This window comes from Priapulus caudatus, unplaced genomic scaffold (assembly GCF_000485595.1).
Source record: "Priapulus caudatus unplaced genomic scaffold, Priapulus_caudatus-5.0.1 Scaffold81, whole genome shotgun sequence".
Classification (NCBI taxonomy): domain Eukaryota; kingdom Metazoa; phylum Priapulida; class Priapulimorpha; order Priapulimorphida; family Priapulidae; genus Priapulus; species Priapulus caudatus.
The window spans coordinates 166183-185104 of record NW_014577142.1 but is presented as its reverse complement, the minus strand read 5'-3'; the positions used below and the strand labels follow the sequence as shown (position 1 = coordinate 185104).

At 41.9% G+C, this 18922-nt stretch overlaps 2 protein-coding genes across 3 annotated transcripts in view; one reads left to right on the top strand and one right to left on the bottom strand.

Moving 5' to 3' along the window:
* Window positions 1-9422, bottom strand: part of LOC106821644 (E3 ubiquitin-protein ligase TRIP12-like) — a 30608-nt gene extending 21186 nt beyond the window's left edge. Inside the window, exon 1 of the mRNA XM_014826534.1 lies at window positions 9335-9422. The gene's annotated coding sequence lies outside the window, so the exon portion shown is untranslated. The remainder of the gene's footprint in view (window positions 1-9334) is intronic.
* Window positions 9423-9462: 40 nt separating this feature from the next.
* The window catches only part of LOC106804630 (protein YIPF3-like), a 15298-nt gene continuing 5838 nt past the window's right edge, over window positions 9463-18922 (top strand). The window contains exons 1-7 of one of the 2 annotated variants that reach the window (XM_014805895.1): window positions 9463-9549; window positions 14304-14373; window positions 15877-15983; window positions 16221-16327; window positions 17474-17612; window positions 17915-18046; window positions 18248-18367. In XM_014805895.1, coding sequence (XP_014661381.1) covers window positions 9502-9549; window positions 14304-14373; window positions 15877-15983; window positions 16221-16327; window positions 17474-17612; window positions 17915-18046; window positions 18248-18367 — 723 coding nt within the window. In that variant the 5' untranslated portion in view covers window positions 9463-9501. Of the gene's footprint in view, window positions 9585-14303; window positions 14374-15876; window positions 15984-16220; window positions 16328-17473; window positions 17613-17914; window positions 18047-18247; window positions 18368-18922 lie in introns of both variants that reach the window. The other variant, XM_014805897.1, reaches the window with a different exon arrangement.

The following is an 18922-nucleotide window of genomic DNA, read 5'->3' as shown; positions in this document are numbered from 1 at the left end:
AGGCCTACTCGCTAGTACTTCCGCTTTGTAAACATCGCGCATATGTTCGTTACATTTCCTTACTTTATCAGAGGTGAGTTAATTGGCTGAGCATGATCGCAATGTGCAGGCTATGCTTCGATACAATTGCATCTCTAAATTTATATTCAAAGTCCAATCAATGCATTTGTTCGATTTTCATTTTCGTAAAAGCTGGTCAACCACATGCTTAGGTCGGCAACCTATTTGGTAGGTCGTCGGTACCGGAAACAAAAATTTTATTTGTTCGCCTTATGAAAGTCTGCCACGAGATGCCGTACGTTTAAGTTCTAAGTTAAAAATTGAAGCTCCATCGCTGACATAGTAGCCAAAGCAACTATTGCAAAGACAGAATAGCAGGCCGTTCTCCACGTTGACGCAAACGGGCCGCCGCCCCCGTTTTCGGAAAATCTCCCCCCCGTTTGAATCGTTGCCGCCCCTGTTTAAATTCACCTCCGCCCCGGTTTCGCGAGGAAATTTCCACAACAAATAAAGTTGACAGCGCCCGGAATCGATCCTCAAGACATTGCCGTAAGACCATGACATACCTGACGCAATGCACCTCCAGACAGTACACAAGTACCTGACACTGCCACTAGTCTAACCTGTGCAGTCTGTGATACTCGACACCAGACTCGGCTATCTAAACACAAGAACCCCACACACCGTCTACTGTGTGGTGGCGATTTTACCCATGTAATTAGTCGTACGGTAAAAAATACACCCCCAACCCCCCCTAGCTTTTCCCCCCCCCCTCCCCTTCCCCTCCCCTCCCCCCGTTTGAATTTCACCTGCGGAGAACCCTGCGATAGGTAAGCTCACTCATCCATTTACCTACGCAAAGCCTACAGGCTGAATCATGAAACAGACTGCCACCCGTAACCTTAATTAACCAGGCAAAAACTAAACAGTACGTATCAACCACCACAATGCAATGCGCAGTGCACTGGCAGTGGATAATTACATGTCAAACACACTATAGCTACCAGAATTCATAGAAATTATACGATTTTAAGGAGCCATAACCTTCTTCAACCAAATTTAGCTTTGAAATTCACTGTGACATTGGAGCATACATCCAGGCATGTACTAGATTCTAACTAGGCACAACCCGCAGTCAAATTCTTTCTACACAGACAGTCAAACAAATCCATGTTTACCCTCTTCTTGAGGTCAAAAGGTTATCCGCACACTTACTCTTCGCATGTCAGCGAAACCACATTCAGGTCCTTTCAATAAAGCATAAAACATGAAGGTCACCGCTGAAAAAAAAAAGTTTGCAATCCGCTCCCGTCAGTCATGTCCTCAAAAAATGTTTAAAATCTATGCCTGTTGCCCATTGACCTTTGACTCAATGTTCAGCACAGGATGGTTCCCTACCCATGCTGCTATACACCGACTACGTCACCGATCCTAGGTTGCAGTCGTTTAGTATTGTCGCGCAATTCTGACGATTTCCTCCCTCATACCTTCAAGTTAAGGAGGGAATGTTCCCCTTCTTCTTGACATCCTCTTGACCTTGACGCCCAGCTTCGACATCCCAACCTCGTTTCGATTACCCCCCCCCCCCGTCCCCTAATATCGTAGACCGTACTTCGAAGCGGTTAGATTTGTGCCCAACTGTGAAGCGTCGACGACGACGACGACAATCGACAATCCATCCATTCTACAAGCTGCACCTGACTAGTCAGGATGAGTATAACAAGGTCTCATATGCCTAAGAGTCACTTTTGTACAATTTCCATTGTCAATCGACCTACACAAGCCTCGCCTTACTTAATCTCGTACCAATTCATACATCGTGCAAAAGATTCAAGAGGGATTACTTAAATTTTACCAAAAAGTAATACACAATGCTTTAAAATGCCATGATTTACTTGACAAAACATACTAATCACACACAAGTCCTTGCAATAACAAGAGGAAAGTAGTTTGCTAAAGCAATGTTAGTCCAGATATGTTAGACAACCACGATGCAGCTGATTGTAACATTCACATTCAAAAGATGGTGCCATCTTGGTGCCTAGAATAACAATTGTCATTAATCTAATGCCAGCTTTTTGTTAAAGATTAGGCCTTATTATTTTTTGCACCGTTTTCAAAATATTGACTTTAAAAAATAAGCACATCTGATAATATATAGTAGCCCAGCATATACGACGAAATCCTAATAGAGAACATGTTACTTATTACTCACAGCTATCAAATACATGATGGTTTGTTCTGTTTATGGTATATAAAATACTGCCACTAACTGCAGCAACAATCTCTTTAGTGTCCGAATTTGCCTTGAAATATGGGCAACAGACAAAAGTGCATCCCATCTGGAATGACATTAGTGGTTGCTAGACTGCGTAAGCATTTCCAATTAATTAATGTAACATTACATTAACAAACTGTAGGGCAGGGCTCACGAGAAAACAAATGACATCATCATGTGAACGGTCAACAAAAAGTGCGCAGGCGACAGCCCTCAACTGACGTGTACTGTAGCCAGGGATTCTTCTGATAAACTACTGGCCAAGCGAGATCAAGTGCCGCCCTTCCTGCCACCGCAATTCGCGATCAGAGCATATATCTAGATACGTACTAATACAGCATCTAAATCTATGATAGGCTTTGCCTATAACCTACTGGTAGTACAGTAATAGAGATACAGCTGGTACTTGAATGACTTCGCTATATTACACAGTTGAATCATCAGCGCGAGCCGCCGAGCGTAGTGTGGTCGTGGCGGCCTGAGATGGGGAGGGGGATGGGGGTAGGAGGGCGCTCTAATAACAAAGAGCAGCTTCATTCCTTGTTAACAGTCAACAAAATCATGTTTTTAACCTCCTCTTGAGGCAAAAAGGTTATCGAGACACTTATGCTGCGTTGTACACTATCGATTTTTGTCGCAATCGTACGATTTCAAGTGCATTCCAACACAATATCGGCTAAATTTCGATTGCAATTGGAGTCAGAGTCTGGCAAGTTGGACAAATAGAACACTTCTATCTCAAGATCCTATACAACGCATTCCAAGACATATTAGCCTGACTTTCAGATTAGACACTTGATGCTATCTATATTACATTGCAATCAACTACCAGTAAGTATTGCAATGTCGGCAATAATACAAGAATGCGTTGGAAGCAGCTCAAAAGATTTACTTAACATTGGTAGATGTGCTTAAGTAGAAATAACACTGCTTACCATAGCTAAAAATTATTTGTTTGAGATGGTGCCCTAAAAATGATACACCACAGGTCCGTGATACACACACACATGAACACAAAACTTCATAAATAACAATGGAGTCTATTGCCACTTCACTTGATGCCTCGTACAAAGCACTGGCCCATAACCAGGATCGCAATCAATTTTCTAAAGACAATATACTACTCGTTCGTAGTTAATTGCATATTAACCAGAGAGACATGATACAAGATTGGTGCACAGCTGTGCTGTGATCCTGAGCGCTGCCCGCGCGGATGATACGCCGCAGTCCGTGGGATATGCGCACTCGACCGCGGGGATGTTCAAGTATGAAGCGCTGTCGCAGTGGAGCACGTGCCGCCAAATGTCGAGGCCCGCGCTGCACGTCTCCACAGCGTCAGAGGATTGGTCTGTAGTTGGACAGAGATAACAAATGAAGCTTGCTTCTCAATAACGAACTATCGCGCGGTTAACATAAAGAGCGATATTAGACCTTGAATTTTCTTGACTAGTCAGTCAAAGGCTGTGTTGGGGTCCATTATGAGAAGCCTTCCAATGCAAAATGGCCCTGAAGTGAGATTGGTTTTTCCGGAGCCCAAACCGCAAATACTGTCTCCCATCTTACAATACACCCCCCTCCCTGACAGATCACGGGCATCTTACGCCGTCAAACAATAACAGAGAAGAAATTCGTGTTGAGTTTTTGTGGCTCTTGACCGCACGTACATGCGCTACAAGACTCGTCTGAAAAGCACAGCACTTTGGAACGTCTCAATAAAATAAATATTCCAACAATTTTCAAATTGCATCGACCTCTGTGTGCAAAAGTAGGTGAACGTATGTGAAGCAGTTATACAGTAGTACTTACTGTGACATATGCGTGACTAACTGACACCACTAAATTGTAAAAAACTGTTCCATGCACCTTTAAGAAATGCTGAGAAATTACGGAGCGTTATCATCGCAAGAACTCACCGACACCGTACGCAGCAAAGCGTATATATATATGCTAAACAACACGCGTGTTCCCGAGTGCCTGCCTCCGATATCCATTTCGAGGCCCCACTAAGCCAGATAAGCCGCCGGCAAGACGTCATCACACACAGCTAGCCGCTTCATTGGCTACACAATCGAGTTATGCGCGGTTAGGGACTTCGGATTAATTTAAATTTGAGAAAAAGCTTCCTCAATGTCAATGAATGACGCGACTCGTTCATTCTCAACAGCGAGTGAAACATGCTAAAAATGTTCCACTTCTAGGCGAATGATGCGGCCGGGCATCTGCTTTATTTACGAAAGTAAACAGCGTGGCGAAAGACAGTATGCTACAGTAACTGCGATCACGTCAGTGACGCCCCATTCATGTCCATCAACAAAGAAGGCGGGGCTTATTCTGATTACGAGATGCAAAATGCAACAGGAGCGACGACTAGCGCAGTGCGCTAAAACAGCGTTCCAACACTAGCAGACATGCCCCTCAGTTCCTGAATCGGCGTATTTCGATGTCCACACTGGTTCCCCATCCTTTCAAAAATATCAAAGTCTGGTGCAGCGTATGCTGTGATCTGCGCAAGACACAAGTGCAATCCTCGGCAGCGCCTTCGGCAGATCATGGCCCGCATCACAGTCCAGCGTAATAAAAATCAAGTCTTGCTGTAAATGTATGTCATACGTGTTTTTTACTTCTGAACAATGATTTCAGGAGAATGGATACGAAAGTTTCGTATGCAAAATAATGGCGCATGACTCGGACTGAATGTGGAATCTGTCACCAACAACGTATACCAGTTATAAGCCAATAACTTGCATCATTATGGGTTCCGAAATTAAGCAGCAAGCAGAAGTTTTGCCTGCCTACAAAGAACAGGTTTGCTTGCCTGCTACAATTCGCCATGGAAATCCTTGCGCTGCCGAAGATTCCTTTAATACTTGAGTGATCGATGACTAATAAACAAGAAGCCCGCAGAAGCGTCTAGGCCCTCATCTAAGGTCTGTTGCTACGGGTATAAACGTAACATTTTCCAGTCGTGGCGAGTACACCTGTTGTTATGGGGCAGATTGCAGTACGCAGCTCTCGATCTTTTCAGCAAACATTTTTTTTATCTGCAGAGAGAGAGCGCGACGAGACGAGGGACAGAGAGAAAGGGGCGAGAGAGAAAGAAAGAGAGAGAGAGAGAGAGAGAGAAAGAGCGTGAGGAGCAGGAGGAGAGAGTCAGTGCAGACTAAATTGTTTATCAAAACAAAGTAACACCATGCGGCGCGCATACTCGCTATCAGTTACGTCATCAATTGAAAATTACAGTGTCCGTATTTCGCCGTGCCGCACGTCAAAACTTTCGCACGAAGATGCGCAGGCACGAGGTAAGCAGACGCCTGCTATAACCGTACACGATTTCTAATGTCGGGGAGGATCAACACATTTCGACGACAGTAAACCATCGGGCTCTGCCAGCGTCACAAGCCAGCATGCTCCACCATATCCGACATTGCACACACTTGTAACGTCGACGCGAGAGAGCCATGCCAAGGACAGTACAACCTGGCCTCAATTGGTAGTATGCATGGCCAACCTTTCCACTATGCGTAGGTCTGCACGCATTCAATTCTGCAATTACTTTAAGCTCAAGCATTGATTAATCTGAAGTGAAGAAAGTACATTCTTTCTGCACTTTTAGACGCAATATACATTGAGCCTATCCTGCCGGACATTCTTCTCACTCTGTTCGATAGATGGCGCTGCTACTTCATCGTATTACGTTAGACTTGGTACGCGCTCCCATACCTCTCGCCCTTAGTTACATTGATAGGGCCGAATAATCGAGCGTGGCGAGCGAGTACCAGTCTGCCAACGTTTAGCCCATCTGGATACTATCAGCCATGCTACTCAGCCCCCACGCTGCGAGTAGTACTATTTATAGTCGCTTAATAAACAAGAGCCGCAGAGCGTCTGGCGTCCATCTGAGGTCTGTTGCCTGACGAATTATAACGTAAAAATTTTCAGTCCGTGCGCTAGTACCAACATTTGTAGGCGCAGATATGCAGAACACGCAGCTGGTACACATCATTGTTAAGGACACGCACCACTATCGCAGATGGAGGGTAGGGGAGGCGTGGGAGGGGTGGGGGAGGGGCGGGGGAGCGGGTGGGAATGGGGAGGATGGGGTAGGGGGCTCATAATCAGCAAAGCAGTCTCACTCCTTTGTTAACAGTAACAATCCAGTTTAACCCTCCTGAGGGTCAAAAAGGTTATCCAACACTGACTCTTCGCATGTCAGCAGAAGGGACATTTCATGGTCCTTTCCATAAAGCCATAAAAATGGGGTCACCCTTGAAACAAAAAAGTTTTTCAATCGCTCCGTCAGACCATGTCCTCAGAAACTGCTCTAAAATCTCCTGTGCCCATTGACGTGACTCAAATCTTCAGGCACAATGATGGCTTTCCGACCATGATGCATACACCGACTATCACGAGCCTAGGTCGAGCCGTTAGATTTGTGCCGCATTCTGCATTTCCTCCCTATACCTTAAGATGAAGGAGCCTGAATGTTCCTTCTTTTACACCTGCTTGACCTGTTGACTTTGACTCCCAGCCTTCGGACAGCCAACTCGTTTGACGATACCCCCCAAATTGCGAGATATGCGTGACGTACGCGAGCGGTTCAAGATTCTGTGTTGTCCCAAACTGTATTACGGACGATCCGGACGGACGGACGGTGGTGGGAGTCGGGACGGAACGCGAATTTCAAGCGATTCTACAAGCTGCATCTGACTATGTCAGATGAGCTAAAAACAGACGTTTGCGTAAGTGCTATTGACATTGTATTTGTATTCCCAAGTTCCAACGTACAGAATCTCATATAGAGAATGAAGTTCATATATGATTTAAGGCGCGTAAACGTTGTTCAAGTAAGTTTTGCATGCAGAATTTCACTGTGAAATTTAAGTCTTCCACGATCACACAAGTACCATCAAACACAGTTCAGTCCTTTGTTAACAGCCAACAAATCCATGTTTAACCCTCCTCTTGGGGGTCAAAAGGTTATCAGACACTTACTCTTCGCACGTCAGTGGAAAGCACATTTCATGGTCCTTTCAATAAAGCCATAAAAATGGTAGGTCACCGCTGACACAAAAAAGTTTTCCAATGCTATATCACGAGCCTAGGTCGAGCCGTTTAGATTTGTGCCGCAATTCTGCATTTCCTCCCTATACCTTAAGTTAAGGAGGGAATGTTCCCCCTTTTTTTACACCTCTTGACCTTTGACCCTCACCTTCGACATCCCAACTCGTTTTCGGATTACAATTAGGACACATAACATTTTTTTAATCAATTTCGAACCGAGGGTGATATATGACACCTCCAGATTTGTCCCAAATTATTTTTTTTTAATGTTACATTGTTAGATATGTTTGTGATAGACAAAAATCTTATTTTTGATCCTCAATAAGGTCCGCTTTTTTCAGGGGGTCCTCGAAAATCGGGGTCTAAAGGGGCCTAATTGACAAAGTAACCAAAATTCGTTTTTTAAATGCCAATATTTCTGTGTGCCATAAGTCAGCCACAAAGATTTTCATTTGTGGGACTCTATGGGGCAATGATTTTCCAAAAATGCAAAAACTTAAGTGTGATAAAGCCCATAGGTGGTGCTCTAAATCACTAATTTCATAATTGCCCACCCTTATCCAGGGGGGTCCTGTGGCTTGTGCCCTAAGTCAGCCAAGGTGTTTTATGTGTTATGATAGATTAGCACCACTACTTTTGATTTGGACAAAAATTACCGTGGCTGAGTTAGAGCGCACAAGTATAGAGAGTGCTTTTGCCACTTAATACTGAAAATTATCCTCTTTTCACAGAGTAATTTCTCCGCGCGCCCTAAGTCAAACATGGTGAAATATGGTTCATTTTGTCTCTCTGCATCTGTAGTATTAGTGATGAGCCCTATCTAATACCAATCTACATTCCAATTGTCACACAAATCAAGCCAAATCTGGTGATATGGAATAATGGCCTAGCTTTTAAACACTGACACTTAATTATTATCAGTTGAGTTGAAGCACAGGCCCTTGGAGGCTCAAGTTTCAAGTTTCAAGAAGAGTAAAAGAGCGAACTGCTTCGCTCTTTTACTCTTTTTGAAACTTGAAACTTGAGCCTCCAAGCTGGCCTGTGGTTGAAGCAGCGAATTTAGTATTCTTACAATCAACTCAGCCAAAGCCTAGTTTAGCACCCTGGATTAGTTTAGCACACATGCGAAAATATATGTGCAAGGTCCCAAACTATCCTTGATCCATCAACTCAACTCAGCTCAACAATCAACTCTCAGTCTCAACAATCTCTTCAACTCAGAAAAACACCACACACGTTAATTATCGTATAAACTAATAAAGTATAAACTATAACTATAAAGTACACAAAATTGTGATGTGCTGTTTCATTTTGGATGTCAGTTTTTTTAATCATTATTTATTCCAATACTAAAAATAAAACCAATAAAACAATGTGACAATTTGGCACTATTAGTATTACTAATAGTAATACTATTTGTATTACTATTAGTACGTAATAGTACTAATACTAGAAGTAGAAGTATTACTATTAGTATATGAGTACTATTGCGTGGTAATTTAGATTAGCTTAGACTAGATACAATAATGTATAACCCAACAAGGACTCAAGAGTAGGGTATTACTATTAGTAGGCATGATAGTTGATACTACTAGTAGTAGTAGAAGTAGTACTCTTGTTGGGTTACATTAATCATTATACTACTACTAGTACTACTAGTACTAGTACTACTACTAGTAGTAGTACTACTATTAATACGTACTAATTAATTGCACATAAACTAGAATATAAAAAATCAAGACATAATAAAGCATAACATTTCACATCACATATCGGCTACCACTATTCACTAACATTAGTTTTTTCCCACTATCAAAACAGCACTGACGGAAAGTGCCCAGCACTGCAGCAGTATTCACGATTTCAGAATCGAATCGACACAGCTATGGAATTTGATCATCTTCGGACAGCCACAAACGTTCAAAGAAAAAGACAAACAAAATACTACGCACTTGCCTATATTCACAATTACATAAAGACAGAGAGTCAACCTACTTATTAGTCGGTGTATTTTCTTTAATTGTAAGTCAGGCGTGGAGAAATACCGATGAATTTCTGAGCTTTCCCAGAAAACTCCACAAAATGTCTGACAATGTCTGAAAATTGCACGTTCACATGTCGAACCTAGTTTCGCGTAATCTCGCGCGTTTACAAGTTGCAACATGGCAGCGTCCGGAGAGTGGTTTACGTCCACGACATCACCTCAAAATGTATGATATCAATCATATATCCTTGGTTTCGAAAGGTTACATATTTTACACGAAAATAGAAATAAAATCACATTATATATACTACTATCGATTTTCGATTGATTATTTGGATTGTCGTCGTTGCAACAGACACTTGTGAGTTGTGAGTTGTGAAGTTGTGTGTGTCTCGGTCAGACTCACTGTACTGCCACTGCCACTGGTAGTAGTACATATAAGCCGCGTTCACACGGAGCGAAGGAACTCGTGTCAAATGCGTCCCGGGACGAGCGTTCACACGGACGTTTTCTCGGTACGAAAACGACTCGGGTCGTTTCGACCCGAGTCCTGGTTCATTTTTGCCGTGTGAACGCGCGACTCGGGTTGGAATTAGAACGAGAACGAAAGTAAACAGAATAGTTGGAAGTCAGTCGGAAGAGTTTGATTGTTTAATCGCAGTGGCTGGAGGTACGCAGCCGTCGTCGTCTCAGCCCTTTTTTGCGTTAGGGTTAGGGCTTAGGAATTTAGGGTGTAGGTTTAGGGATTATGGTTAGCGGTTAGGTTTAGGGTTAGGGTTTAGGCGTTCTTGCATCATCTAAAACTCTACAAATCGTGAATTTATTTCCAGGCGTTATTTCGAAATCGGGCGGGACCGCCAGCCATCTTTGTCTCCGTTAGTATGAAAAGCAATGGACTGGCGTACCCGTTAGCCTCGAGACATTAAGATTACGTGCTGGCGTACCGTTACGCCACTGCCTGTTTAATTTCGCCCTTGTCGCTTGGACGCATTGTATTTATTTTTTCTCGAGGTCACAGCTCGCATCTATAGCGTCGTCGGTGAACGCTCTCTTCAACGACGTCCGTGTCGTTTGCGACACGGGTCGTTTGTCGACTCCGAGTTCCTTCGCTCCGTATGTGAACGCGCTGTCAGTGATTACTACAGCTACAGGCACTTTGCGGCGTTCAATAAAATAAACTTGCGCTAAATAAAATACGAAATCTCTTTTACTACCAAAAGTCTTAATGTTGCTATACTCTCTCTTCATATTATGCCGACAATTTTCAGCTAAATCTGTCCGAAATGCCTCATCTGACCAACAAACGCTGGCTGCGAGCCTGCACACTGACACTGAGAGAGGATCTATGTCACTCTTGGGTAATGCCAGAAGGTCACCCTGGCGTCGCCGGTCCGGGTATACCGGAACGTACTGGCTTCACTATCAATATACCAGCGACCGCTACCTCGACTATTGCCACTTAACGAGTCTAGGCATGCTGTTGTAGTCGAGTCCGCACCCCCGAGTCCCGAGTTCCAGTCGTACCCCGAGTCCGAGTCCGATCCGACGAGTACCGCGCCAGCCGAGTCGAGTCCACCAACACTCCGGTCTGAGGTCGAGTTCCGAGTCCAGTTTTTGATAAAAAAACGGGGGGATAGACCGACAAGGCACTCATTTCTACTGTGATGTGTTTTTGTTCCAAAAAATGGGCGGGGCGGTGTTCTGTCCCCTGATCTGTCAGTTGTTTTCATAAAAAATAGAAAAGTCAGCCATAACCAACTGCACGTATGTCGACACTTTTTGGAACCAGGCATATTCATCGTGCTGACTTAGGAAATAAAGACTCTACGCGTAAGTCATCATTTGTCGATTTATACAATGTATGTAATGCGCGTAACACACTGTACTCGCTCTCCTTCGCGATTCGCTACAGATGACGTACAGTCAATCATAAACAAGCAACAGTTTGATGACAAATTTAACTTAACAAACGAAAATATGCAGAATTGAAAGTCATGCAGTACAGGTCATGATTGTACTAGGTAAGTATGTATAAATGCTTATAATGTCATATGCTGCATAACCAACAGAGTGGTAGCAGGTCATATAGTAGCTACACCTTCTAGTACTCGCACAATAGGTTTCTGAACATCATTCACACCTTTCTGCCTTATAATTCACTTTGTATTACAAAATGCACAATTTTCACAATGCTCAGTCGCAAGCGAAACTGAATCTTTATTACGTGGGCTTTCACGGGTGCTCTTAAAGGTAAAACATACTGTCCAGTGTCTAGCCCAGTAAACCAGCGTGCAACCCAGCGGTGCCGACTGAAAGGTTAATTGGCTAGATGAGTTCGCGCGCGCACTGTTATGTCGCAGAGCGTGTATCATTGATCTAGCCAGAGGTCAGGCCGGCATAGGCGAGAATACCAGTCTACCTTCCGGCAAAACAACGTAGGCTTGCTTGCACGCCGCAGGTAGACGAAATTGATTTAACGCGCGTCTGTGTACCATGCTATTATGCCCGTGCGAGTAGATACGAATGCCATGCGCAGTGAACTCGGCCACGCGCGATTTAAAGCGCGCAAAACGCATCTTACTGACTAACTATGTATGTAGTTCGGCCTCGAGCCGTCTCAATTCGAGTCCTCGAAGTCTGGACGGGCTCAGAGTCCGAGTCCGAAGGCTCCGAGGTCATGCCACTCGAGGCGAGACCGAGCCGAGAGACCAAGGAAAACCGGTCTTCGAGACAGGTCTCGGGCTAAGACCGGTCTCGAAAACCTGACAACACTGGAAGGTCTAGGGTCGCGTACGCCTACTCCCTAACCCTAACTCTGAACCCTAACCCTAACCCCATCCCTAACCCTAAACCACTAATCGCTAATTCTAACCATTAATCAAATAGTGTACCGAGCGTAACGTTTACCGTATACCGGACGTACCAGGAATACGTTCCGGCAGTACCTGGGGACATGAGGACCTATGACACACTGACACATAAATATATAGCAAATAGGAAAAGCGTGCTGCCAAAATTCGCTGACGCTCGCTTGCATTTCAATACGATACAACACCAAATATTTAACCATTTATCATCTTTGTTTCTATTTGAAGAACAGTGTATCACTTTGGTTAATAAAAAATTCTCTGTCTGATGTTTCGTAACCGAGCTGTGTCACGCGAAATCACACAAAGCCTGACGAAATTCTCCCGTTGCGCAGTATATGTAAATGGCTGCAAGTACAGGGCTATAGGCGGCGCACTGCATTTTGGGAAACAATTAACCACGCTGCTTTCCAACTCACGTACGAGCCTCGTCATGGCCGCCAGTGGAGCGTTGCAAAAACGCTGCAGCGTTGCGGCGCAAAAATGAGGTCACTAAGAGCGCCAGTGGGCGTTTCCTGATTCCGACAGCCATTTACATAAACTGCGCAACGGGAGCGAACGCGAGAATTTCGTCACACTTTGTGTGATTTTAGGAACTAGAGTTTATTTTGCCATAAGGTAGTGTGATTAGGCATGACACGAAGTATTTGCTAGTCTAGTACTGGAGAAATTAGCGTTTAGATGCACATAGTGCGGCTTTAAGACTTTGGTAGTAAATAGATTTCGTATTTATTTAGCATTATATTTTGTTGAAATGCTCCAAGTACCTGTGCACAGTACAGTGTACTGTCTGTCTGAACAAACAAACACTGAAACAGGGTTTAGCAGTTTGCTGCCTACAAGGGTTAGTTTGCTGCCTGCTCTCAATATGGGCAGCAAATATGTGCTGCCAAATAATTCCCAACAAACCAAAGTAAAAAAAGCACCAATGGCAATGTCAATGAGTATTTCTATTAAAAATGATGACTAGCACCTAGTTGCAGAGACTCCAACCCTAAGCATTACCTAAACTGGAGATTCTCCAGCCTGGACCCCTTGGCAAACTGGAGACCACACTCTGAGCGCGCGGATCGCGGAAGCAATTTTTTATACATTTGTTTGTTTCATTTTATTAAAGAAACTAAAGTGAAAAGGCATCTGTAGATATTGCAGACCTTAATTCTGTCACTTTATTTCTTTTGGTCAAACTGAAGTGTGTTATGGGTTGTACTTCCTCGTTGCTGGCTTTGCTGTAGCTACCAAGCATTTTGAAGGCCTGAATTAGCCATTTTTTGTTAAATAGTTATTACACTTCTTTTTTTTATTTGGGCGGGAGAAAACAAAACTTAAGCGGCAAAACGGGAGATTTTGGGAAAATGGCCCCAAAACGGGAATTCTCCCGCCCAAAATGGGAGAGTTGCAGTACGTCTCTGTAGTTGTGATGACGATCGTACTGTTGGGGCGGGGAGTGGACCTGGTGTGTGCGTGTGTGTGTACATAGATATGTACATGCACATGTATTTATGAATGGATGGATAGATGGGTGGATTTGTGGGTTGGAGGATTCGTGTATAGGTAGAGTGGATGGTTGTTTAAATGAATAGATAGTTATAGAATAGGCAGTGGCTGGAAGTATGGCAGCCGTATCTCTAATTTACGAGGCTGGAGGTACGACAGTCCATTCGCTTTCATACTTAACGAGACAAAGATGGCGGCAGATTTTGAAATAACGTCTTGGGAAATAAATTCACGATTTGAGAGTTTTGATGAGTAAGAAACACTCGGATTAGGTATGAAAATGAACATTATTGTAAACTTTACATCAGAAGATTGCAAATAATTGCCTCCGCCCTCAAACAAATGCCAAAAAGGGGCTTCAACGAACGACAGCTGCCGTACTTCCAGCCACTCCGTATAGGATACATGGGCATGTGTTCAGCCAGTGAAAGTAGCTGTAGAGTCAGTTGTCCAATCAGTTTTTGAAGTGGATGACTAGCTTAAATTTCTTCTGTCATCATTTCTACATTATCCTGTAGATATGTATATTCATGCTTCAAGTAGTAGGCAGAGCACTGTGTTACTTGGCATAGCGCGCCGCTGGCCACTGTTTTACTTATGTCCTTTATATCTACAGGCAAATGATTCGGCTGTTGTTGACCTCGAAAATGGTGAAGATCTTTCAGACTACGAAGTAAATTTTGGAGGTATGTGTATATTTTAGTTGAAATTATATTTCGTCTTTGTAGCAGAAAAAATAATTAACCACTACTTCTAGTCTTTGAAATAAGTCTGAAACCCCAGCCAGTCAGAGTTAAAAAAATACAACAGGCAACTAAACAGGAGCAGGCTTTACTTGTACTCTCACGAGTTCGTGACAATGCTTTAAGCTTTATGCTGTAATACAGGTCAAGCTGATGAGTCTAAGTGAGTCCCCGAGTATCTCCCTCAGGTTTCGAATCTTACATTTCTTTATAGTAGAGGTTTTCCTGCTTGTAACTTTTCTATCTTGTCATTGTTAGTCATTCATCAATGTTCTCCTATCTTGATTTATCTATCACCCCTATATCCTCTGGCAACTTTTAGCGTAACTATCCCATATTATGAAGATCGCTAAATCACTATGTCACATACTAATCGTCCTATTGTTGCTGATAATTTTTTAATGTTCTCTTCTTTCAATTTGTTTATTATGGTAATTACCCCTATATCCTCTAGCCCACCTGTTATTCTATGTATAGTGATTGTCAGCGCCTTTATCACACAACGTACATTTATATATATAATATATATACAAGATTCTCCCCAGGAATTTCAGAAGACATGTCGTTTATGAACGGATAGGGGAGGGCATGGTAGGGCCATCCTTAAAAATTATATGTTTGCTGTCCTCCGACCGACCCACGAAAATAGCCGCGACCCAAAAGTTTTTTTTTACATTTTGGGTTCCATATTTTTTTAATTTTTTTTTTACATTTTTTATAGTTAAGACTGAAACACAAAGCATGTGTGGCAAACATGAGGACAGACTTAAAATAACTATTATGCCTCACACAAAAAAATGACCTACCTACTTACCCACTAAAAAAATCATGGGTCGGGGGACAGCAAACATAGAATTTTTTAAGGATGGCCTAGGGGTTGTACCTATTGGAATCAGTTACGCATGCCATCAGCAGCCCCAACACACAGGTTCACTCTATCAGTTGAAAGACTTACACATCAAGGTGTGAAAACAGCATCACCATAATGGCGTTGTCAGAAGTGAACACAACACAGCTAGAAATCTAGGCGTGTTGATTAGGGATTTTGGAGGATTTGTGGGATATCGTGAATTAGCTTCAGCTTTGAAGATATGTCAGACCCAGACACGACCTATACCTGGAAATAAGCTTGTGTATATATATATGTGTGTATATATTATAATATATATATATATATATATATATATAATATATATATATATATATAAGAAGTTCAGCTTTCCAAATGCAAGAAAGAAATACACAGAAAATATTTAAGTGACAACAACTGGAGACCTTATTATGCACAAGTGCATAATAATGTCTCCAGTTGTTGTCAATTCAATATTTTCGATCTCTCTCTATATATATGTTTAATTTTGCTGTTTCAGCTGTATTGCTTTATTTGTATTGCTTTAGCACTCATAGTTTTCTTTTTCACAACTTTCAACTTTTTTTCTATATCAGAAAGTGGTTCGGCTCACCAGTTTTCTCAGGATAAACAGAAGTCACAATTCTCACAGGGCGAACCAGAGAATGCTCAAACACATTTCAGAGAAAATGTCACTGCATTTGTGAGTAGTAGACAGTGGATAAAATTGCATATACAGTATTTTAAGGCAGAGAGTAAAAAAATAAATACCATTGAAAACTAAATCTGTTAAAATACAAAAAAAATTTTAACATGCTGGTATATTTTTAGGTTGCAACGTGTAATGGTGAATATAGTGAGTTACAGGGCGTAGTAACCTACGTAATTACAAATGGCTTGTATGTACTCTTAGATGAATTGTCATGGTGCTATTATCTAGATGTGGCAAACAGGCAAGCAGCAGGCAGAAAAGGCCTGGAGCTTGTATGGAAACATTGATATTCTCCGACCCTACTTTGATGTCGAACCGTTTGAAGTAAGAGACCGGTGGGTATAATTTTCAACACATCTCCAATAATTGCCATTATGCTTAAACAGTAATCTTTCTTGAAAATTGACATGTCAATTCTGTGTGTGCATATATTAACCATGTTTTTTTTATCTGAGTTTAGAGAGAATAGTCTAAAGAAGCTTATTACTAATTCTATCCATGTTTATGTGCTATCTGTGTGTGGTAGTATCAAAGAAATTTGCATTTTAGTCAGCATTCAATATTTTTATGAAGGTTAAAGAAAGTTGATGTAGGTTTAGGACACATTTTCAGTTATATCTGGTCTATATTATGCAATACAAATCATACATACAAAATATTGTGAATCAGCAGTATTCAACAGCAATTCTTTAACATTTTAGAAACTCTCTATGATTTTTATGGTTTGCAATGCCGGTGGTACCATTATTTGTCCTACCCTGGCAAACTTGTGCCAATCCAGTTTTCAGCCACATGCAACAGAATATGAGCATTTATTATTTATTAATATGTGATGTATATTATATTTGACTATTAATTTCAATTAAATTATGCATTAATTTATCTAAAACATGAAGTGACTCAGATAAATAGTAGGTTTGTATAAATACAATGGCGTGTTTGTAATAAGCTCCCACTGTAAAACGAAATTCTTCATCAGGATCAAAACAAGTGATACAGTACGTGTCATATGGCAGCAGCCACTTTATTTATCTTTGATGTCAAATAATATAAATATTTAAGCATGTACGATATTAATGCAACCAGTAGTGTAATATTCTTCTCCAATTCTAGACCTGTACCCAACTCGCTGAGAGGGTCTATGTCCCCCAGGGTACTGCCGGAACGTACCCTGGTACCAGAGCATATAAATCAACGTGATTTATATGCTCTGCTGGTACCATCTAATATGCCGGACCGTACCTTGCCTACTCCACTAACGAGTCTAGTGAGTCGCCTATGCCTACTCTCTAACCCTAACCATATCAGATAGTTACCAGGGTACGTTCTGGCAGTACCCTGGGGGACATAGACCCTATGAGCCCAACTTTCAGCTGTGTGACATAGGGACATTGCATGAAACATGCGTTCTGGCACCTATGGTTTAATGATATTTCAATGAGTTATGAGCTAGTATTCATTACTTGTAATTTTTCATTTAGGTTACTGCATTCATTGATTCCCAAAAGACCAAGAGAAGGTCCAATGACAACTCCAGGAGAACTTTATGGGCCACTGATGGTGGTGTTTAGTCTTATTGCACTTCTGCTGTATGGAATGAAATCTTCTGGCCACACCGTGGTAAGATAACCCCTGGTTAGAATGTAAATTCTGCATAATAAAACTTGCACAATACAATTTCTGCACATTGCTAATGCCAGTTGTCAATTTCTTTTGAGACATAAAATGAAACCTGTACATCAGTATCATTCTGTGGAAACTTGAAAAATGTCCTTTATAGACAAGTGTCCATTCAGTAAAGTTGGTTTTATTGTATAACTCCTACTCAATAGAAATGTCAATAATGTTCTTTGTAGTGGGTGTACGTTTTATAACGATGACTACTAATGTAGGTTTGTCTGTGTCTTCATTTGTACTTGCAGCAAGATGGCACTCTCATGGGCACAGCATTTGCAGTATGCTTCGGTTACTGGCTAGGAGGCGGTTGCTTTGCCTATTTCATTGCATACCTCAGCAATACACGCATGAGTTTATTGCAAATGCTTTCAATGATGGTGAGTTTCACATTGTTCTGTTGTTATGTAATCTGTGCCGAGTAGACGTAACCATATTAATGAAGTTATTGCTTTTGTCAAGCAGGTCATTACGGCTGTGAATATGCCAAAAAATTAAAAATTAATAGTTACTTACGTAAATATAAATTGGTTGGTCACTTTGAGAGTTGTTTTGAATTTTTTATGAATAATTTCTTCCAGGGCTATGCACTATTTGGGCATTGCATTGTGACATTCTTAGGAACTGTGCTTCACACTGATGCACACCTCTTGTTCTATGTGCTGTGGGGTGTACTTGGTGGCTTATCCGCTCTGAAAATGGTAGGTGTTTTCATTATAATTTTAATTAATCAATTGAAAAAACATCGTTCTCATATGCACTCCCCCGTGTGCACTAGTTTTTAGAATGTAACCACACACATAACAGGTTATTTCGGACTGTACCTTTATTCGTATTAGATAGACGCATTATTTCATTAGGAAGCGATATTCTATATTCCAATAATATCATATTTGCTCATGGGATGGCAGCACTGTGCAATGTGATAAGTGTTTTTTGGTGTTTTGTGTGTGCTTACGTACACGCGCGTGCCCGGATGGCGGGTGAGTGGCAAGGGACAGAGAGAGAGAAGGGGAAGGATAGAGGAGGGACGATGGCATTACACGGTATAACAAGAAATTCTGCAGCAGTTTGCCCTACTGTCTAGAACATGGGAAATTTGGTTCTTCGGACTTTTTCTTTGAAAAAACGCTCCAGGATAGCAGGGTGTCCACCCACAACAACGCCTCCACCAAACGGCCTATATCTATCTATCCCTCTATCTATCTATATATCTATCTATCTATTTATCTATCTATATATCTATCTATCTATTT